This window comes from Prunus persica, chromosome G6, assembly GCF_000346465.2.
Source record: "Prunus persica cultivar Lovell chromosome G6, Prunus_persica_NCBIv2, whole genome shotgun sequence".
NCBI lineage: Eukaryota > Viridiplantae > Streptophyta > Magnoliopsida > Rosales > Rosaceae > Prunus > Prunus persica.
In genome coordinates, this window is record NC_034014.1 from 29441762 (window position 1) to 29463982 (window position 22221).

At 36.9% G+C, this 22221-nt stretch overlaps 4 protein-coding genes and 2 non-coding genes across 6 annotated transcripts; 2 read left to right on the plus strand and 4 right to left on the minus strand.

Annotated features, from left to right (window-relative positions):
• Positions 297 to 2372, minus strand: LOC18775083 (40S ribosomal protein S3a-2). The gene is made up of 7 exons (XM_007205676.2): positions 2248 to 2372; positions 2082 to 2129; positions 1825 to 1930; positions 1408 to 1545; positions 1117 to 1302; positions 817 to 1017; positions 297 to 657 (listed from the first exon to the last, which is right to left on the minus strand). The coding sequence occupies exons 1-7, from the start codon at positions 2256 to 2258 to the stop codon at positions 565 to 567; spliced, it is 783 nt and encodes a 260-aa protein (XP_007205738.1). The 5' UTR covers positions 2259 to 2372; the 3' UTR covers positions 297 to 564.
• On the minus strand, positions 3046 to 6534 carry LOC18772691 (ER membrane protein complex subunit 2). The gene is made up of 9 exons (XM_007205568.2): positions 6109 to 6534; positions 5600 to 5664; positions 5279 to 5327; positions 5017 to 5111; positions 4810 to 4895; positions 4662 to 4721; positions 4489 to 4570; positions 3793 to 3906; positions 3046 to 3504 (listed from the first exon to the last, which is right to left on the minus strand). Exons 1-9 carry the CDS (start codon positions 6293 to 6295, stop codon positions 3334 to 3336), a joined length of 909 nt encoding a protein of 302 aa, XP_007205630.1. The 5' UTR covers positions 6296 to 6534; the 3' UTR covers positions 3046 to 3333.
• LOC18772586 (multisubstrate pseudouridine synthase 7) lies at positions 6531 to 12935 on the plus strand. The gene is made up of 20 exons (XM_020566214.1): positions 6531 to 6751; positions 7179 to 7257; positions 7352 to 7549; positions 7813 to 8027; positions 8297 to 8369; positions 8915 to 8971; positions 9052 to 9131; positions 9215 to 9277; positions 9390 to 9477; positions 9733 to 9835; positions 9973 to 10076; positions 10349 to 10422; positions 10803 to 10867; positions 11123 to 11301; positions 11476 to 11543; positions 11634 to 11694; positions 11807 to 11844; positions 11938 to 12006; positions 12106 to 12427; positions 12593 to 12935. Exons 1-20 carry the CDS (start codon positions 6573 to 6575, stop codon positions 12617 to 12619), a joined length of 2142 nt encoding a protein of 713 aa, XP_020421803.1. The 5' UTR covers positions 6531 to 6572; the 3' UTR covers positions 12620 to 12935.
• Positions 13357 to 13429, minus strand: TRNAF-GAA. The gene has a single exon. It is a non-coding gene; the product is annotated as a tRNA-Phe (tRNA).
• On the minus strand, positions 13509 to 13581 carry TRNAF-GAA. Its single transcript has one exon. It is a non-coding gene; the product is annotated as a tRNA-Phe (tRNA).
• LOC18775068 (trihelix transcription factor GTL2) lies at positions 15268 to 18098 on the plus strand. Its single transcript, XM_007208536.2, has 2 exons — positions 15268 to 15996; positions 16385 to 18098. Exons 1-2 carry the CDS (start codon positions 15458 to 15460, stop codon positions 17880 to 17882), a joined length of 2037 nt encoding a protein of 678 aa, XP_007208598.1. The 5' UTR covers positions 15268 to 15457; the 3' UTR covers positions 17883 to 18098.

Here is a 22221-nt window from a genome sequence, read left to right on the forward strand (position 1 = left end):
CAAGAACTTGGTTTATGAATGGGTTCGATTTGAAACGGTAATCCACCTAAAGCTAATAAGGCTGTAGCATCTGTTCAATTGTTTTTTTTTTTTTTGGGTAAATGGTAAATGAAAATTTTATAACTGCTACCACCTTTGGCTTATGTAAAAAGAAAAAACCACATACATGACTTTAGCAAATAGCAAACATTAATTCCCAAAATGCAATGCAGACTCTCCTCAATGGCGTTAAAAAGCAAGGCAATTTTCCTACAATATTCAATGGGCCGGCTGGGTAAACATTCGGATAGTAGAAATTAAACAAAATAAAACAAGTAGTGCAAAAACCTCAGCAGCTGTATTCGAAAGAATCAGACATTGAAAAGGATGACCATATCTCGCAGACCATACAAAAAATTTCTAAAAAAATTACTAAAGCATCTTTCATGTGATAATCGAACATCAACTGCTAGACAATGTTCAAATACACTCTCAAGGATGCACTAACTCTGCATCTGTCTGAAAAGACAAACAAAACTCCCCTAAAAGTAAAGCAAATGATGGCTTAATAAAGCACAGCTAGCTTCATACTCCGACAACTTCGGTCTCTCCCTCAGGCGCTGTTTCTTCAGCTGATCTGTCCACCTTCACACCGACGTCCTCTTTTCCGCCATGAACCTAGTGACAACAGAACAGAAAAACTTCAGAAACCCATTGATCATTGCTAAATAGCACACTCATCTACGCATGTTCATAAACCACAACAAGACATAGAATCTAATTACACAAAGAAACATGAAACTGAAACTGAAGAGGAAACCTGCATGATACACATACCTCCATCAATTTGGGAAGATCAAATTTGGGAGCTTTCAAGATCTTGACTTTTCGAATGAAAACATTCTGCAGTGGGTAGATGCTGGATGTTGCCTTTTCAATTTCCCTGCCAATACTCTCAGGAATAAATTTTGCCACCAAGTCCTTCAGATCACAGGATGCAGCCTGGTTTATCATGATTTCCCTCATCTTGAGTCGAATCTAACAAGAGCAAGAGACCAAAAATAAAGCAACCCAACATTACCACTTGGAATCAGAGAATAAACAACATGGAAGAGAGAATGAAACGTTAAAACGAACCTGACGAATCTGACTGGATTGGGCATAACAGGTTCGCTTGACCTGGTTTGTACGCCTCTTGGTAAATGCAATGCAAAACATCCTAAGGGTGTAGTTATCAGTAGTCTTTACATCCACATGAGCCTCAATCAGTGTCTGCCACTTCCTCACTAACGACCTCAGCTTGTCGGTGGTGAAATCCATTCCCTGGAAATAGAGAAAAGACCAAAATATACTTCAATGTTCACAACTCAAACAAAAATACACCATATCTACTAAAGAAAATTTAATAGCAGTTATGCAGTACCATACCCAGAAGTTAGTGAGTACGTTCCTCCCTTGCACATCCTCCGCTCTTAGCCGGATCTTCCTGTAAGCATGCTCCTCATCCTTCTGGAGATCAGCCAGAGAAACCTCAAACACTCGATGCTTGAGTCCTTCAGAAGCAATCTGTTTGATAAGGATGAAAACAAACCATCAGAATTCAATAAAAGCAACAAATCAGATATTAATCAGTGCAGGTGCACAATGATTAAAGCAAAACAAATACATGGCTTCCTTATTCCCTGATCTAAATCAAACTGCTCTACAGGGGATGTTAGATAATAAAAAAACCATAAAATGTAACCCAATGCATAGATACATATAAAATTATATCCATACATATGCACAGAGAGAGAGAGAGAGAGAGAGAGAGAGAGAGAGAGAGAGAGAGAGAGAGAGTGAGACCTTAGTGCCCTGAGTTCTGGAGACGAGGGTTTTGCCAATCTGCCTTTCTGTGAAGAGAGAAGGAGCCTTGATATCATACCAGTCCTTCTTGGCAAATGGGTCAGCTCTGCATCATATTATTCAATAATGTCAACGTCCAAATATGATTCTTACAAAAATTCAACTAGATTTTTTTATAATTAACAATATAATACAGACACATTTTACATATATGAAATAAGACCAAACAAAACCAGGGGCTTGTGAATTCAACTTACGCCTTCTTCTTCCCACCCTTCTTACCCTTCGAAATCCTCTTGTTCTTACTGCAAATTCATCACAATTTGAGTCAAATGAGAACCAACAAAAAAATTACAGGCATATAAATGCGCATGTAAGTATTTAGAGAGAGATAGATAGATAGAGAGAAGGAGGGAGATGTACCCGACGGCCATGTTGTGAGAGAGGAGGTGGCTAGGGCTCAGGTACGCGAACAAGAGGCAATGACGACGATAGATGCGCTAGAGCACAAACCCTAGTTTTAGACGGTGGGTTATATTGTCTTTCTCAGCTTGTATTGCCACTACTTAATGCGATTATTTACGAAAATGGCATGATTAAAATTAAAAGTTTTTTAATTGTTGTTTTTGCAAATTACATATCTTTTGTTTTTGGTTCTGATGGAAAAATATCTTTTATATTATTTATGGTGTTATACTCTTTTCTTTTTCTATAGCTTGGGTTATATATATTTTCCATATTCTCTTCTAAATTTCTTCCTCCAAAAATAAAAAGGATATATATATCACACGTTTATTCTCCCTCTTATCTGGACACTTTCTTTCGATTTATTTAGTCATTATACAAACTAAATATGATTTTAATAAAGTTAATAAAAAACAAATTAATAATTAATAATAGGGAGACTTTGGAAAAACCCAAAGGAAAGAAATTTTTTTTAAAAGAAGTCAAAATGGACAAAATTGCCCTTATTTATTTTTGGATTTCTTAATGAATCATTTACATTTGCATGTCTTTGATTTGAAAGTCGAGAAGTTTTTCTGTCTTTTTTGAAAAAGGTTTGGCTTTTTCCAAAAGTGAAAGTTTTTTTATGGCTAAAACCTAAATTTACTTTAATAATATTGCCTGTAAACTGAAAAGTGAAAATTGGCTGAGGAAAGGAAAGGATAGGAAAGAATAGCATCAATGTCCTCCTAATATAATAGTTGCATTGCATCAGTAGAAAAAAAAAAGAAATGGAAGATAGAAGATTAAACCCACAAAAGAGAGAGTCGGGAGGAGCAAATCTGAAAGTAATTGTGAAAGGAAATGGGGGTTCACTACTCACTCAAACATTCCTAGTTAGCCACTGTGGCACTGGCATCCTAAAGAATACATCACGTCCTCTTATTAAGGACTTGGGAAAAAAAGACACAAACCAAGAAGAAAGGCAAAAAATCATTTAACATAACTATGATATTGCTATCGGAGTCGGGGCAATTATACGAAGATTCTTCAAAGACAGAGGAGTTATGATGAAACTTTCAAGCTTTTTAAGGCAGTAGTAAGCAGGGAAAGTTTGTCGGGAGCTCTCTGCTTGTAGTCTTTCTCCAAGGCTGTTGCTGCCAGTGATTGTAGCTCTGAGCTCTCCTTGTCTTCCTTGTTCCTTCCTTTTGCAAGCTGTCCAATTGCAGAAGTGCACTGGAAGAAGGCAGGAGTTAAACACACTTTCTTTCAGTAATTCAAGTTGGTCACAAGATGGATAAAAGAAAGGGCTCAGACAGAACAATTTGAATAATGAAATTAAATAGCAGGTGTCTAATTTCAGAATCATACGAATACACCAAAAATAACTCAGATGGGAAAACAAAAGTAATAGACAACTCTAAGCTCCAGCAGGATCAGCAATGGTCTAAAACGTGAATTACTCCAATATAAATGTGTGTGTATCTCTGAATCAATGCACCTCAAGAGGGAGAGAGCGCTCACCAAGTTAATACCAAAAAGTGCTCTGATATTCTTGCCCCCAGTCAAGTCTATAACGGATGCGTAGTATTTTTTTGCTGTCTGAAGGTTTTCTAGTCCACCAAGTGTGTAAAGCACCTGTTAACCACAGAGAGCACAATATCAGACATTTATTCACTTTTTAATGGGGTTCTTTAGTGCTGTTAAAGCATGTAATCATGACCACATGTTGAATATGCAATGCTACATTACTTCTTTCTCAGAGGACTCACATTTTGTCGTTTCCAAATAGTACGGAAACAAAAGATCAACTATCAAGGTTGTTCATTGCAAGTTAGATACTAGGTGTTCATATTTGGAGTTCATACACAAAATCAATTCTCTCATTGGCCCTCTATTTCAGGATATCCTATCCTAACTCTGACTCTAGCTTGACTCCAGTATGTAATTTTTTCAGTTTAATGGCTAACTTTATGAAAAAAGAAGCCGGTCTTGACTCTAGCTGAAATTCATTGTTAACAAGGGAAGGCTGGTATAGTATAACAGTAATTTGGGAGATGATATAAGAAGATTTAGGTAACTTTTTACACCCTTCAACAAGAGGGTACAAGGAGCTTTTCTTTAATCACAATTATTCTTTAGCCGTGAAAACCAACAAAGAAAAAGTTCATGTAAAAAAAAGGAATTATTGGACAGTAAGGGGGAAAAAAGGTTACATACATCAGCATATGCTAAGTGGTGAAGTGGAACAGTAGGTTGAGATAATATCAGCTCCTCATAGCAGAACGCAGCTTGCTTGTACCTAGTTTACAGAGAGACATAACTTATCAATTGACAACAAAGCATAGGCAATTTGAAGCCACTAAGTTTTGATAGGTCTGCCAGAAACATACATCTGCAAGGAAACATATATTTCAGCCAGCTCTCTCCAAGCATCATGATCAGCCATAAATCTGCCAAAAGGGGGAAAAGACAACTTAGCAACTTTTTTCTTGCAGACATAAAATCATTTTCTTTCACGGAATTTAACATATGCCTCACATTTCCAAATACTTATTAAGCCACTCAATGGCTCCTGAAATATTTCCCTGTGCCTTCGCCATAGCTACTCTTCTCTTATGTATTACCTGCATAAGAAAAATAAATAATCATTTTCCTTTATCTTTCCTCAGAAAAGAATTTATTTTTCTCATATAAAAGAGAAATAAACGTATCCATCTTTGCACGAAGAATTTATATATGATTTACTTGATCGAGTGGATTTTCCTCCAAAAAGCTCGAGTAAGCCTTCTCTGCCTCTGCCCAAGCTCCCTTCGCCTCAAGCAACATAGCCTCTAGCCTGCCTGTGATTTATGCCAAAGAAAATAGCTAAGCCACCACATAGCAACAGCCAACAACATTAATTTCCACTCCAGTTAGCCAAATATTTTTCCTATAAAAAAGGTACCAAATATCTTGATACCACTACAGGATGTAATATCAGATTTCAAAATCAGTTATTTCCTCTTACCAACTCTTTTACTCTCTGGAAATGACTTCCGTAAAAGCCTAATGCAGTCCTGCAAAAGTTTAAGTAGGGTAGGCATAAGATAACATACTTAACTTTTCCATAATTTGCAGAATATACTCAATATAGCACATGAGCACTACAACTAATTTATAAGGAAAGAAAAAGCACATTTGCCTTACACAGATATGCAACTCTCAAATAAAGAGTAGGTTATACCAAAACCAATATTTGACCCCCTTCTAAGCAGGGAAGCCTAAAGTTGCAAGGCCAAAAATTAAAGCTATGCAATTATAAAAGTATAGGCCAAAGCAAATATTATACCTTTGCAACATCAAGACATTGGCAGTCCATGGCTGCAATTGCAACTTGCTCATATAAAGTCCATTCTACATCGAAAAATACAAAGTGATAGTCAGACATCAAAAGCTCTCCCCAATAAAGAGGAACTTTAAATTGGAGGATGCATATAACCAAGGACATGCCTTGTTTACACTGAGTTCATATTAAGCTTCTATGACAGAATAGACTGCAAAGTAACTACAGCCCCATTAATATAAATTCAAACACATCAAACTGCACAGAGCTCAGCCTGTTTCATCATTAAGTAATTCCATCCAATCCATGCTCAATTCAAATCAAGCTATCATGATCAAACAAACGCAAAACAACAAAAACCTAATTGACTTAACACAGAATCAACCCGCCAAATTGCAGAGAACCCAAAATCTTCACCATATTAAGCAATTCCAATGCGTCCTCAATTCAAACCAATCTGATAAAAACACACAATCCCAGATGGAATTAACCAACAACCGAAGCTCAAAACTTACCGTCCGGGCCAAGACTTGATCGTTTTTTGATGTCGTTCAAGATCGACAAGCCATGCTTTAGCACCTTCTCGGAACGCCGGACCTTGAGCTTTCTGACCAGGCAGAGGTACTCCCAAGCCCCTCCTCCTCCATTATCGACCTGGTTCTCGAGCCTGTTCAACTGGGTCTCCTCTGTTTTGCTCACCATCTTCGCCAATTCGACAAGCAAAGCCTCCTGTTTCTCTCTCTAGCCGGCTTTTGGATCTGTGATTGGAAGAGAGAGGGAGTTTACTCAGAACGCACTTTCTCAGGAGTTTGCACTTGTCTCTTTCTCTCCTACTCTATGCAGGCTCACTCTCGCTGGGTCAGGGCACAATCGTAACTTCGTACAATTGACTATTTTTTAATTTTCGCATAAAATAAAAAACTCAAGGTTTCGCGGTAATACGGTGCGTTTTCGGGTAAAGCGGTACCGCGAAATCAAAATGTGGCTTAAGCCTGTGCCATCGTGCTTCTCTATGCTAAAACCCTACTGCTCCGCAACTCCACCACCACCAACTACCTTGAAAATCATAACGGCCATGAAAACTACAGAGGAACCAGACGTCGGGATCTTCTGCTACATCTCTCAACTCCCTGGATTTCGCGGCATTTTAAAGCAAAGGTCTGAATATATATATGTGTGTGTGCATGAATAAAATGTAGTTTGTGGTTACGGTGTTTACTGGGAAGTTGTCTGGCTGGGAGGGTACGAGAAATATGAGCGTTCTGTTCTGTTGTTATTTCTCTCGTTGTGCTGTGTTTGGATGTTAGGAATGTGTAGGAAAATGAAATGAAACTAAAATTTTGTAGCAAGAAATTTGCTTCCAAAAGTGAAACTGAGGGTGTGAATAACTTCATGAGCGCCGAGTTCCATAGTAATTAAAGTTTGGAACTTGAAGATCGATAACCACAAGATATGAAATTCAGCATCTTTTTTGTTGTTATTTTCCTGAATTGTATTCATGAAATTCAGCATCTTCTGTGGTTTAAAAGGATAAACCAGTTGTCTATCTATTAACTTTTGTTCTTTTTGTTGGTAACTCATCTAGATATTCTGATTTTATGGTAAACGAAGTAGATACGGAGGAAAATGTTGTTCATTTGACCAACTTGGATGCCCCAGCAGAGGTAGATAAGTTTATAATGTTATTCTTATTAATTGTACGTACATTATGTATCCAATATAATATTTATGGAAGCGTAACTTTTCTAACATATGCAGACAGTTAAGGAAATTGAAACAAAGACACATGATGCTACAAGTAAAGATTATACCACTGAAATTGAATCGTTTAGATCTCTTGTTGACCCTGATGATGCTGAGCGATTGGAAGCTATAATCAATCAAATTAATTCCGGCAGTGAAGATAGTATTTTGCCTATTGTTCTTTCCCCAGATTATGATAAATCTCATCGAACGGTTAGTTTTTCAGTTTGGTCTTATCTCATTAGTTTAATTTATATAGTGTTTTGCATGGCGTCCTAGACCTGAAACTTGTGCAATCAGAGAAGTCAGGGTGGACCAATGAACATTGATATCCACTAATGTGAAAAGGAAGGTGCAAATAATGTGCAAAAATAAATCTGCCTATCCCACCTTTGCCACCCTATTTGGAAATAAAACAAAGTAAACCGAGTTCTATCCTTCAGTTTCATTTATGGCTTACATTATTAGTCTTTCAGGCAGTGCATAATTTTTTTAAGGAAAACTTCAAGTTCCTTGTCACCGACACAGTTGATGGACCAGATGCTTCATCAAAATGCATACGGGTGAGAATAAATTCAGGAGGACAGAACAGCAGAGGCAGAAATTCAAGAAAACGAAAAGAAAGAGGTGATAAACCATTTGATAGCAGAGGTTCAGATGATTGGTCAGAGAATGTTGGCAAGTTCCTTAGGTAAAAGGGTGTTTGATGGGGGTTCTGCTCTTTTAAAGATTTAATTCTTCACTCATCGTAGAAAGATACCTGCATAATTTAAATATCTTTTATTGCTTTTTTCTTCCCGTTTCAGTTTGTGCATAAGGGATAACTAGGTGTTTTCTGCCTTTAAGATGCTATAGAAAAATATTTTTTAAAAAGTGATCTTTAAGAGGCCTTTTCTTTTGACTGGCAAAGAAAAGTTCTGCTTCAGCTTATCTAAAAGGTCTTCTAATGTGAATGTACAGGTTTCATCTTTACAAGGAGAACAAGGATACACAGGAAGCCTTAGGAATTATAGCAAAGATGCTTGGTATCCAGGTATGGGTTCCAGCTGAGAACTAGTGGCTTGAACAACATTTGACATATGACTACTGTTTTGACAATGATTGTCAAGTTAACATCTTCACTGCCTGATGTATTTTCATAGTAATTATTAGGGTTTTGTTACTCCGATATTAGGATTTAAGGAACTCATTGTAGAGTTAATAATTTGGTCACCCTTTACTCTCTGCTTCCTTGCATGCATGGACACACTTAACACATTCATTATAATAAAAATTGCACTTTGGTTATCTCTTCTTGTCTTTGATTTTGTTAAGTAGACACTTCCTGATCTTTGTCCATATGTTAGCGATGGCCTGTGAAGTAGTGGTGATGAAAGATAATTTTATTTTATTTAGTTCTATACTTAAATTTCACCAAAGTGACAGAGAGCAAAACATTGATTATTGTTTTTCCTGTAAACAGTTGAGATGGGTCAGATATGTAGAACTTTATAATTCTTTTTTTCATCTTTGTATTAATAGATTGATACTATTTATTTTTGTTTTAATAGATTGCTATTGTTTTTTTTCTTCTCATAGCCAAGGTCCTTTGGGTTTGCTGGTACAAAGGATAAGCGTGCTGTCACAACTCAAAGGGTAATTGATACTCACTAATCTTTCTTCTTATGCCTTTAAATGTTGTATATTTGCTTATCTAGAAGAAATATTTGTTCCAGGTAACAGTTTTTAAGCAGCTTGCAAGTAGATTAGCCGCTCTTAATGATAGGTTGATTGGTATCAAAGTAGGTGACTTCTGGTAAGGCCGATAAATTGTGACTTAATTGATATTCCCGCCCAATTGGTTTTTAACACATCCTAATAAAAGTTGCATTTGTCTAGCTATGTGAAGGAAGGACTTGTCCTAGGCCAACTCTTGGGAAACCGATTTACAATTACATTGAGGTAAGATTGTTCCCCATGATCATTTATGTGAGCTTGAATAAAAATCACTCATGGCTAGCTTTGCTTTTCAAAATCTCATTCACTCATTGTATGCACTCACATATCGTCTCAGAGGAGTTGTTGCAGATTCTGAAGATACCATCAAAGCATCTGTAATTGCCTTGGGAAAGCAGGGATTTATTAACTACTTTGGTTTACAAGTACTCTCTGTCTCTCTGAATATATCTTCTCCTGGTTTAAACTCTTTGTTTGCAATAATGATGTAATTAGAAAGAGAAATGTTATTGACATTAGGTACCTGGTTCCTTTGTTTTTCGGACAAGTGGTTTCTTGTTTCTTAAAACACTTTTTTTTTTCTCTCGTTTTCATCTAAACCTATATGACAATTTTTTCTTAAGGTATGTGGATTACATTTTATTGTGGTTAGTAAAATAACTTCTAAATGATGAATTCAGCGATTTGGAAGTGGTTCTGTGCCAACTCACCTTATTGGAGCTACACTACTCAGAGGAGAGTGGAAATCTACTGTGAGCTTGTTCCTTGATCCAAGAGAAGGGGATATCCTTTTAATGTTACTCGGTATTGTGAAGATACTTTTCTTTTCATTTCTACTCTACTTCTTGATAAACTGGTTTAGTGCATGCTTCTGTAGTGTTCTGTTGGTATTTGTTTTCTTTAACTTGATCTTTGATTACAAAAAAATGCAATTACGGAGGCACGAGAATATTATAAGGAAACTAATGATATTGAAGGGACCCTGAGGCAATTACCTCGACATCTGGTTTCTGAAAAAGCTATAGTAAGTCCTCAACTATGATTGCTTCGTGTGGTCATGCAGTGTTTTCTTGATTCTATAAACTATCCTGAAAAAGTAAGTTCTATATATAAATCTTTTTGTTTTTGTGAGTAATCCATCCCTGGCTTTGCTGTAAGTGTGCATCCTTTATGTAACTTTCATGCATCTAGCATGGTGATCATAATATCTGTATGGTATTGCTGAATTGGATTACTTTGTCTTGTGCTTCATGTCATGACTGATCATAAATTTTCCTCTTCTTTGTTCTCATACAGTTGCAATGTCTGAAGAAATGTCCTGGGAACTACTTGCAAGCTTTGAAAGCTATTCCTAGAACTTTGAGGATGATGTAAGTGATTTTCTAGCATGCATATTGAGTTGCTTTTTTCTAACTTCGTAAATAGAGGCCATCTTAATTTAACATTTATGTTTGTATTTTTGTTGCATCTCTTTTTCATCTTGGTTTTCCTTCTCATTTGCATATACCTTAAATGAAAACCATGATTTCAGAGAAGGGGGTGGGTGCAAGTCAATCAATGCAAGCTTGTATATAGGGCAATATTTTTACTTGTCCACCTTCTTGTATGGTTTTTATGAAATAAAACTTATCTTTTTCAAAAAATATATATAGGGCAATATTTGTATTCTGCTTTGATATTGCAACTTCTTTTTTCCCAATATCCTTCTGATTTTTGGTATTCTTCTGCATTATTACCACCCTTTTTTCAGGTATGTACATAGTTACCAAAGCTATTTGTGGAACCATGCAGCGAGTATGAGGGTGCAGAAATATGGTATGCCACCTTTGGTTTTTTCTGAATCCTGATGATTCATTGGAGATAACCCGACCAATTCATTTAGACTGATCTTACAGCTGAATGTTATATATCTTTTAAAAAAATGTTGTTATCTGGCTCTCTCTATGTAAATGAAGTGTAAATATGATATTCATGTCACCATCATCATTGTTTCCATTTTCAAAGCTTCATTGCAACTATCTTTGTGTGCTACACTTTCTTTAAACTCAAAGTTATTACCCCATGTGGCAGGAACTGACCGAGTTGTGTTGGGAGACTTGGTATACTGTAAAGGAAATGAAACTGAAAAGGTGTCAGAAGTTGTTAGTTCTAAATGTGTAGATGAAAATGGTAATGATACGCTTGATCCTATTGATTTAGATGATATATCTGGAACAAATCTTCCTGAGGAAAGGCTTAATCTTGTGAAGGTTAGTTGTGTCCAGGTTGTTGGCTTTTTCCCCTGCTGTCCTAAGTAGTATTCTATGATTAAAGCCACCTTAGTAACTTGATCTACAAAACACAAGCCACCTTTGAGTTCGGATTTTGCTTTTTATTTTTAACTTAAAAGAAATGAAATATTAAGATGGCTTACCATCTGGCAGGCTGTAACTGCAGAAGATATCCTTAGTGGAAATTACACCATTGATGATGTTGTCCTTCCAATGCCCGGGTAAGGAAAGATTGACAGTCTTCCCTGATTGTATGCTTCTCCGGCCATCTTACGACTGATGAAGTTCTTTAATACTTTGTTGTTTTGCAGCTCCAGAGTCATTTTTCCAGAAAACGATATTGCTCACGTTTTTCATGATTTGGCAAAGAAGGTTCTTATTCTCAGCATCAATTTCAGGCTTTCCCAATGTTTATTTGATTTCCTTCTAATTTATAATCCATCTTATTTTCCTCCTGAATTTGTGTTTACAATATATCAATCAGGATGCAATCAGCTTGACAGAGAGCGTGCATAATGTCAAGTACACTCCTCTTTTCCTCCTCACCTCGCCCCCTCTCTCTCTCTCATGGGTTTCTATTCTAATTAAATGCATACATCTTCTTGTTCTTTTTAGGGAATTCTCAATAACCAGCATGACTGGAAGCTATAGGCGGGTCTTCCAAAAACCAATGGACTTTGAATGGTAGAGCTACTCTCATTTTTTTCCTCTTCAATAATTTGATCATACACTTCAATTATCAAATAATAGCATACAATAATTGTTTGATTTTCATTGTTCCAGGGAAATACTAAAATATATTGATGGAAATAAACCTTTGGTGGACACAGACTTCGACAAAATTGCCAAAACCAAACCATCCAGTCTAAATGAAGATGGAAGATTGCATGATAAAACAAAACAATCAGAGTGCTTAGACAACGATATAGGGCTTCAGACAGATGATAATGGGGCAAAGGCGAAGGGAGAAGAATTGCCACAAGCTGAATCCCTTTGTGATACTAATCCTCAGGAAACTCAGACGGCTCTCAAGTTGAGCTTTACTCTCCCAGCTTCTTGTTATGCAACAATGGCCATCAGAGAGCTACTGAAGACATCGACATCTGTATGTGCCTCCTTTAAGCTCTACTAGTTCAACTATCTTCCATATGATTGTATACTACACATGCCGGCTTTCTTAAACCTAACTGTGGCCAATCCTACTCTATATAATGGGAAAACTTTCCAATTCCAGTTAGGCTAATCAATTTACTGACAATTGTCAATGCAGGTTGCGTTTCATAAAACGTTAAACTAGCGTGCACCTTGCAACTTGCTACTTGCGGTGAAGTATGGCATCCAAGATGGAATTCATACCGGGGAGGGACTAATTTGAAAAACTTAAACATGGCACAGGAGCAATCCAAGATCGCACTCTTCCATGCATTAGGATCTTGCCTTTTAAGAACAAATTAATGTTACTGTTCCTGCTGGTTTGTTGATTAACACATGAATGAAATTGTATTTCAGCACGGAATAAGATTGGATAACAGGTTTCCTTTTCATAAATGTTACAAAAATCAGTTTGCTTCTATTTGTCTCACATAATAGAAATCCCAAATTGTTTTATTCAATTTCTGCCCTCGACTGAACTTTGATCTCCTCAGCATTCCACCATGCCTCTAAAACTCTACCGCAGTAATTTGTGATCATGAAAATTTTATCTGTCACATATCATGGAAATCTCATCATGGAGTGATATCCGTCTGAGATACTGATAAAAACTCATAATATGAGCCGCTGACCAGAGAAGAGATTACTCTTCCTGGGTGGAACAAAAAGCTTGATGTCACAATCATTTGAGCAACAAAAAGCTTTTTCACGTGGACCGCGTTTATTTGCTTGTTTACTTTGTCGTCAGACAAAAGAACACAAAACATTATGTTAGGTTAAGGGAAGTTTATGCTGAGGCCCAAACCCGTCCCACAGTTCTGGTTGAGTTCAGAAGAAAAATAAAAATAAAAAAATAAAAACAAACAAACTTATAAATTCAAATGCGGTGAAGGTGGATCGAACACCTGACCTTCAGATCTTCAGTCTGACGCTCTCCCAACTGAGCTATCCCCGCTTTGATGTTACTATTTGGCCAAACTAGTTATTACAATATGAATACTAGCTCTAAAAAGAAATAAAATTGTCAAAATATATGCGGTGAAGGTGGATCGAACACCTGACCTTCAGATCTTCAGTCTGACGCTCTCCCAACTGAGCTATCCCCGCATGGGCATTATTACTCACAAAATATAGTTATTTAACCGTATACGTTTTGAACTATGAGATGAGCTCCAGGTTCTAGACTTGATCAAAACACTATCAATGGACTATATGGCAGGACTGAAAAACATGGAATTAAAATTACAAGTCGAAGAGCAATTAGATTTTGGTTTAATAATACTTCTTTTTCTAATATTAGAAGAGGTCTCGAGTTCGAATCCTCTCTCGTCTCGTTAATATGAAAGTCGGTTTAAATTAAGCAGCAGGCAATTAGCCACACCCCTGCAGTGCAAGTGTTTGTCAATCTTTCCTTTCTAGTTGGAAAAATGGGCAAAGGAGGATGAACTTTTTCCATTGCACCCTTGTAACAACTACAACCTATGATACATCCCTTTCAATAACTCATGCATGGGGCAAGTTGGTGAATTATATACTCAGCCATAATAAAGACCCTTTGCCCCACACTATAAGACCATCTCATAATATTTCATTCAAAGCTGTTACAAAAAGACCAAACAGACACAGGGAAAATAAAAGTCTCAATTCTTTTGGCTTGGACTACCAACACAAAACGTTCCCAAAAAAAAAGCTCAATTATTAGCCGAAAAAGAAGGTCAGCTCACAGTGAAGCTTTATGTCGACGCAAACCTATTGGATTTTTTGGATTTACAATTTCCCATTTTTTACTATTTTCATTGTTTTTTTTTTTTTCCTATTTCGAATGGAAAGGGAAAACCCAGAAAGAAAGAAAAAAACTAGAAATTGAATGGATCACCAGGTGAAGAAATATTCTCTTTGTTCAAGTAGTAAATATTTTTGGGGCCTCTCTCTGAGATCGGATGGATGAAAATTGAGAGGGGCTGGCTGTGATTGATGAGGTATAGAATACTTATTGTATCCTGCCTTGTACCATTCGAAAGACCCACCTTCCTTAAATAAATTGGTCCCAGTCTCTGCATGTTTTCACGTGTCCTGCCATCTCCTTGCCGTTAATTACACCATCATGAGCATCAGCTACTGCATAGGATTCTGAAGGACCCCAAATACTACCAAAAAATAAATTAAATCATTTTGAGATTAAGTATCATTTCCCCCCAATACATATATTACATCCCAACACCATTCTCACCCTTATCTCCGTGGATCACACTCACCTAATTATATGATTTCATCCTACATTTGGGAAAAAGGTTTTGGCTTGGGTTATTAATTAGGTCCAAATTAAGCCATATTGTAGTTCATTGGGTGTATTTAAGGAAAAAGCCAACGTGTTCATAACTCGGTAGTAAGAGCATTTGCATGTAGATCAAATAGTCTCAGACGACTCCTTCTTTTCTTTCCAAATTTTGACAAAATAAAAGGAAGAATTAGAAAGAAAAAAAAACCCATGATTTTGAAGATTAACTTGGCAATGTTAATTCTTGACACTTGAATATAGAGGTCAAATAACTACATGCAATTTCATTCTTTAATATCCAAACCTAATTATTTGAAACAAGTTGTAGTGAATATGTATGAGTTAAATGTTGCTCACTTGCAATATAAACAAAAGAAGAAGGGAAGAAAAACTAGTGTAATAATTGAGTCGATGTTGTGAATATACCATATCACCTTTTCATGTACCAAATAATTTCTCCCAGTTTGAGGGTGACTTCACTTTCTTCTAAAACGGTGTGGTGGGCTATCTATCTTTTCTCTTCCATGATAGGAGCATAGGACAAAAGTCCTTGATAAAAGAGAGAGAGAAGAGAGAGAAAGAAGGTTTGGTGTTCTTGTAGTCTTTCTTTCTAACATTTTGCCATTTTACAGTGAGCAAACAAAGGAGAGGGTAAAGAAGAGAGAAACACACAAACACACACTCAAACAACAAACACACACAAACATGTTTGATGGAGTCCCAGCTGAGCAGTTACACCAATTCATAGCAGCCTCCAGAACTTCCCTCCCTCTCCCTCTCCCTCTCCCTCTCCCTCTCTCTTCCTTCCCAGCAGCTCTCCATGCCTCTTCATCCCCTCCACCTAATATTAACACCTTCTCTGCTGCCGCTGCTGCTGCTGCTGCTCCCTTTGATCCTAATTACAATAATAACCCTTCTCATCATCATCTTCATCATCATCATCATCATCATCAACTTCTGCTTCAACCTCAGCCCCAACCCCAACCCCATCAGCATCAGCTTCTCAATAATCCAGGAGTACAATTGCACCGCCAATCAGCCACCCCCAAAAATCATGAGGAGAAGAAAGAAAGCAACTTGGTCTCCATAAATAACAACCTGGAGATTGAAAGAGAGAGATCATCATCGATATCGCAAGTGCCGATTAGTGATCCTTGGAGTAATGATGAATTGCTTGCACTGCTCAGGATCAGATCTACCATGGATAATTGGTTCCCTGAGTTCACTTGGGAACATGTCTCAAGGTACATACCTATATAATTATCTATATATCTACTAGTATAATTAATTCATCCAAATGCTTCTCTTTTGATGAACTATAGGGTTATCTTTATACGGTTATACCTATGAGATTTGATTTTAAAAAAGGTAGGCTTGATGCTTTATCAATGCTAATGGAATTTTAGTCACTGTTTACTAGTATAAGAGAGAGAGAGAGAGAGAGAGAGAGAGAGTGGGAAAGGACCATCTTGGACATATTCACTAAAAAACATAAAGATCCCCCCGTACACAATATATTTTTTAATTAATTATTTAGGAGCATGGCTAGCTTTTGGGGTACTATAGTGTGACTAAATGCTCTTACTTGCTCATTGCTTCTGCTGGTTTTATGCATATTTATGGTGTGAGCAGGAAGCTAGCAGAGCTTGGCTTCAAAAGGAGTGCCGAGAAGTGCAAAGAGAAATTTGAAGAAGAAAGCAGATACTTCAACAACATTAACTTCACCAAAAACTACAGGTTTCTCAGCGACCTTGAGGAGCTCTGTCATGGCGGCGATGATCAAAACCCTGATCAGGCAGCTGCTGGGGCTGAAAACAAGAACCAACAAAAGGTGGAAAAGCCAAGCAATAATGAAGGAGATGAAGATAGCAGGTGCCAGATTTTGGATGAAGACTCAACAAGAAATGAAACGGTTGCTGGCAGCAAGGAATTTGATGACCAGGACAAAGAGAAAGAGGTCGTGGAAAGAACAAAGAGCAATGTTGTTAGGAAGAGAAAACGACAGAGAAGATTTGAGATGTTAAAGGGCTTCTGTGAGGACATCGTGAACAGGATGATGGCTCAGCAAGAAGAGATGCACAGCAAGCTTCTTGAAGACATGGTGAAGAGAAGTGAAGAAAAGCTTGCAAGGGAAGAAGCTTGGAAGAAGCAAGAGATGGACAGGATGAACAAGGAGCTTGAAATTATGGCACATGAACAAGCTATTGCTGGTGACAGACAAACTACAATTATTAAGTTTTTGAAGAAATTCGCATCATCAAGTTCTAGTTCTACTTCTTCAGAACCCAGTCCTGATCATGATCATCGCACTAATTCATCTTCCTTGATTAATCATGCACGAAACCCTAATCATCCCACGTGTAGTCAGGAGAAAGAACCAGCATCATCTACAATAAGTCAAAAGCCTGGTACTTCTTCCCACACTCCAAATAACCCCAGCACACCTATTTCATTAACTGAAAGCCTTGCACCCCAAAGCCCTAGTTCAAGTACTCTTGCTCCAACTCCAACCATTCCAAAAGTCCCCATACCTCCAGAAAACCCTAGCTCTGATCATCTCAATACCCAAAACCTTACTTCCAATGAAGATAAACAAGACCTCGGGAAGAGGTGGCCAAGAGATGAAGTGCTGGCTCTGATAAACTTGAGGTGCAGTCTCTTCAACAATGGCAGTGCTGATCAAGACAAGAATGGAGTTGTGAAAGCTCCTCTTTGGGAGAGGATCTCACAAGGGATGTTGGAGAAGGGTTATAAGAGAAGTGCAAAGAGGTGCAAAGAGAAATGGGAGAACATTAATAAGTACTTTAGAAAAACAAAGGATGTTAACAAGAAGAGGTCCCTTGACTCTAGGACTTGCCCGTATTTTCATCAATTAAGCACTTTGTACAATCAAGGCATACTTGTATCACCTTCTGATCATATTCAAGGGCCAGATGATCAAACCCGCTCGGCTTCGCCGGAAAACCAGTCTCTAGCTTCTCCGGTAGTACCGCACACCGGCCTTGATTCTTCTGATCAAGGTAGGTCTAGTGCTGATGATGATTTATCTAAGCATAATATCATTGGTGAAGGTGAGAAAAACAATACGGTACAGCCAGTACCAGCAGCAGCTTTCGATTTTGAATTCTAATTAATTTGCATATTTGTGTGTGCATTCTCAATAACAATATTAATAATATGTGATAACTTTTTCTTTCTTGTCGAGGTGAACATGTGGTAGCTAGTACTCAGTCGACATGAATTTTATTTATTTTTATTTTTTATGGCGGATATATGTATGTTTAAACTTGTTCTTTAGTGAGCACCGACAGATAGGTTCAAATCAGGACCATATTTTAAATGAGCTCTGCTGTCATTTTGTGTTCGCCATATTTGCTCTCATTTTGCTGTATTCAGCAGGATAAATATCTTGGGTTGCTAGTCGCTAACTCCAATTTTCTCATTTGATATATTTTATACAATTTCCACAAAATGAAGAGCAGTAATTTGTACTATGATTTTTTTATTTTATTCCAAAGAAAATTTACTGTGGACTAAGAAAGAACTGTGATTAAAAAACTTAAACAAGCATATGTGTTTTTAATCCCTATAAGAGTATTGCAGTTGTTACATCGAGTAATTAAGGGGAAAGCAAAAAATATAAATCCGTAGATCCCCTATATTATTGTTTTATATTAGCTAAGGTGTTACTGTTTTGGACAAGGTTTATTATATAGACAATTTTCTTTTCAGTTGGTATCCTAAATCACGTGTATTGTGGGTTTAGATCTCGATTTCTTTGTGTAATTTGAATTTGAATCTCATTTTAATCATATAAAATTTGGAATTAGACTAATTTAACATTATGTGGCGATGTGACAATTATTCTGAAGAACTCGTCATTTAACGTTTAGTATTTAACAAACATATGTTTATCGGAACTCAAATTATTATACGAGTGCATGGCATAATATGTAAATTAGTAATGAAAACAAAGAGTCATTATTTTCATTTTTTGGGTTGGGCATGGGGTTTTGTTTTTGAACTACGGAAGTATGCAAATTGACAACACAAGTGCATGTCTGCATGAAATAATGTTTTCTGATACCCACCGAACGCTCCAGAGCCCGTTGCAGCAGGTCAGTGAGCAAAAGCCTTAGAGAAGGATACGTTGTCGTTTCCTTGTCCTGTTATTGATAAAAAGTCTCTCTCGGAATCGGAGCGGGGCCCAGAGAGACATTGGACATGATGGGCAAACAAATCATCCGCTGCCACATATCAACATCACATGTGATGGGTTTGTCCACACTCTATCACAGCCTCTCGCCTTCGAGAAAAACTTTATATCACAGAGAGCACCGTTTTAATATCCCTAACTAATCATCTGTCGCCAGGGTGATAACTATTTAACATGATAATTACTTGAAAATAGCAAAATAATCTTCCCCGTGACATGCAAGTTTTTCTTCTCAACCTCACTCTTCTGCCCTCTGATAAAGCTCAACAATACTAAGGAACAGTAAACAGGCTGACATGGCCAGTGGGGCCACTCATCCAACGGCTCAGAATCTAAGATGTTGAGTCTTCAATTTTGAAAATAAGTCAAAAGTCAACATAATCAACATGGTATTCCATCACTGTTTGACTTTTACTTTATTACACTGGGCAACTAGAAGAAACATATTGAAAGAGGTTTGACCCATATACGCAAATTTTTTGGTCGTTTTTATGGGGCATTGGGTTGTCAGAATTTAGAAAATAATTAAAAAAATGCTTTGTACTTGTTGTGGGTTGGATTTTTCTGAAACGTGGTTGTCAAATCCATGGCGTATGGATTGAGCGCTAAGCCCAATGTGAGATTAAGCAAATTATTGAGGCCCAGAAATAGCTCATTAAAACATTTCGGCCTTTTGAAGGTAATGGGCCTGTATTGAGGCCCAAGATCAGATCGTTAAGACATTTGGGCCTTTATAAGGAAAGATTTAATTGGTCGTGGTAAGTGGTAACTGGAGTTGAGATTTTTACCACCCCATTCTCTCTTGATCGAAGTCCAAGGTTGGTCTTGCTTGCCACCTAACCGAGCCGATTTGTCAGTGAAACGACACAGCCTATGGAATTGTCGGACAGTTGAGCAACGGTCTTCGATAATAACAAATTGAAGAGCTTGGTTTGGTATGGGCGTTAGTTGGTTCGCTTGCCCATCCCAAGAAGAACAACTTCTATTCGTTTGATAAGATATTGAGCTCTCTCTCTCTCTCATTCAAGTTCAACCATGACAATTAGTTGACACAAAAAAGGACAACTTGCAACGTGGCGACAACCCCGGGTGCACCCATCTGGCTGGAAGGGCTCACGAGAGTCACAAAATTAAAGTTGTTGGGTTACATTCCATGTACATGTTTAAACTTCCACGAGTTTTGCTCTACGTATCTTAAAAGTTTCTTCAGTAATTTGCTTCTGCTTCCTGCTTTAATTTCTCCGTTTGCTTTTATTATTTATTTATTTATTTTTGGGTTTTTTGCTAAAAGGATAACACGTCTAATTAAATAAGAGTGTTGTTATTTCTACCCACCTTATTTTCTGACCCACCATATAAATTTGAAAAAACACAATCTTATATTTCCACCCACCATTATCCTTAAAATACCCTTTAATTATTAATTCAAGCAAACTAAATATCATTGTGTATCTATTATGACACTTTTTTAACCATTACACTAACATTCATTCAATTCAACTGTTGAGATTAAAACTTCACTTGTAAATTTTTGTTTCTTTAATAATATCATCGTGAACATCAAAGTGCTCTGATTTTAATAATAAAGATGAGAGGGGGAAAAAAAAGGGGAACTAATGTTGTTAAAATTCTTTCTTGACCATGAAATTGAATGCGTCAGAATAAATGGAAAAGCCATACCACCACTAGACTTGGACTAGATGGTTTAGAGGAGAAGAAAAATACATACAAGGGTGTGCCAGTAAAGAGAAAATTATAAACATGTAAGAGAATACATTTTTCCTGACCCAGAAGGATGTAACAGAGCACGCGCCATTAAAGTTGTGTTCAATGTTTGCAGGATAGCCCCAACCCAATGACATATATCGTTGGCAACATGATCCTGCTGGAGAAAGTCTTATGTGAATTAATTACGGCAATTATTTTTTTCTTTCAATAAACTAAAGATTAACCATCTCAAAGTGATTTTAGTTTAGACATGCTCTGGGGGGTTAGAAAGTTATTCTCTTTCAGCTTTTTTTTGAGTTAGAGAAGATAAGGAGAGAATGGAAAGAGAAAGTACGATTTTAGGGGAGACCAATTTATTTTCCAAAAAAAAGTCGGAACAATAGACAAAAATAACTTTTATTATTATTTTATAAGTTGATAATCTGAACCGTTAATAGTAGGTGAATCTAATGGTGTTAAAAGTGTGTTTTATTGTGTGTGAAAATGTGTGTCCTCTTAAGTCCTTAGAAGTACTTTTACAAAAGGGTAAATTTATCTTTAAAATTTTGAAAATAAAATAAATATAAAAATATGACAAGTGAATGGAAATAACAGCTCTCTTAAATAAAATGTGCAAACCATTAAGAATTCAGAACATTTAATATATTTTCTTTAATTATTATTTGTTAAAGAAAATAAATGAAAAGAAAAGTAACCTCCCAAGATGAGTCAGAGACTCACAGCTCAACCAATCTGATGATTATGTGGACCTTCAAAATTACCGGAATTTTATGCAATTCAATATGAAATAAAATCCTATTTATTGGATTTTAATCCCTTTGATAAAATCTACTTTTAAATAGCGATACAGCCCTTTGACCATTCGAGTACCCCCAAGCACACTGCACAACATGTGTTGTTAACTTGTTGTCATGAACGTGCTCACAGCACGCGACCGGAGGTTGAAAGTTTGAATGGGTATTTTGGTCAGTTGCGAATAAGAGGCGCCGGATGGTAAGCCTCGTGATTGGGAGAGTTGATGGGGGATCGATTGGGCGAAGAGGGATAGTGCGGGCCCCACGATGCTTCTCTTGGTCGGATCGGTCTTCTTGCATCCCATAAAAAAACACATCATAAATAATATTAAAAAATTATATGAAATTAAAGGATGATTTTCGCTTTTTCTTTGGGCATAATATTTATATTTTCTATTAATCTCTTCCCTATAGAAGAAGTCATCTATAGTGGTTGGTTCACATGAAATTTTGCTCGTGATTGCCATAACTATGTCTAAAACTAAAACAATTGAGGAGAGAGGGACTCAGAGTCAAGGAGGGCGAACACACTACTTTAATTAATTGATCTAACGTGTTTGTAATGAACGGTTAAGTTAAATTTTGGTATATTTTCTTAAGTTACAATCCTCCTTCCTAGTATTAAACCTGATAAATCCACATAAAATGATATGAAAATTGAATAGATAAAAATGTATTTTGAAGTTTTTAATCCATCATATAAGATTTTAAGTAAATAAAAAGTCTCCAAT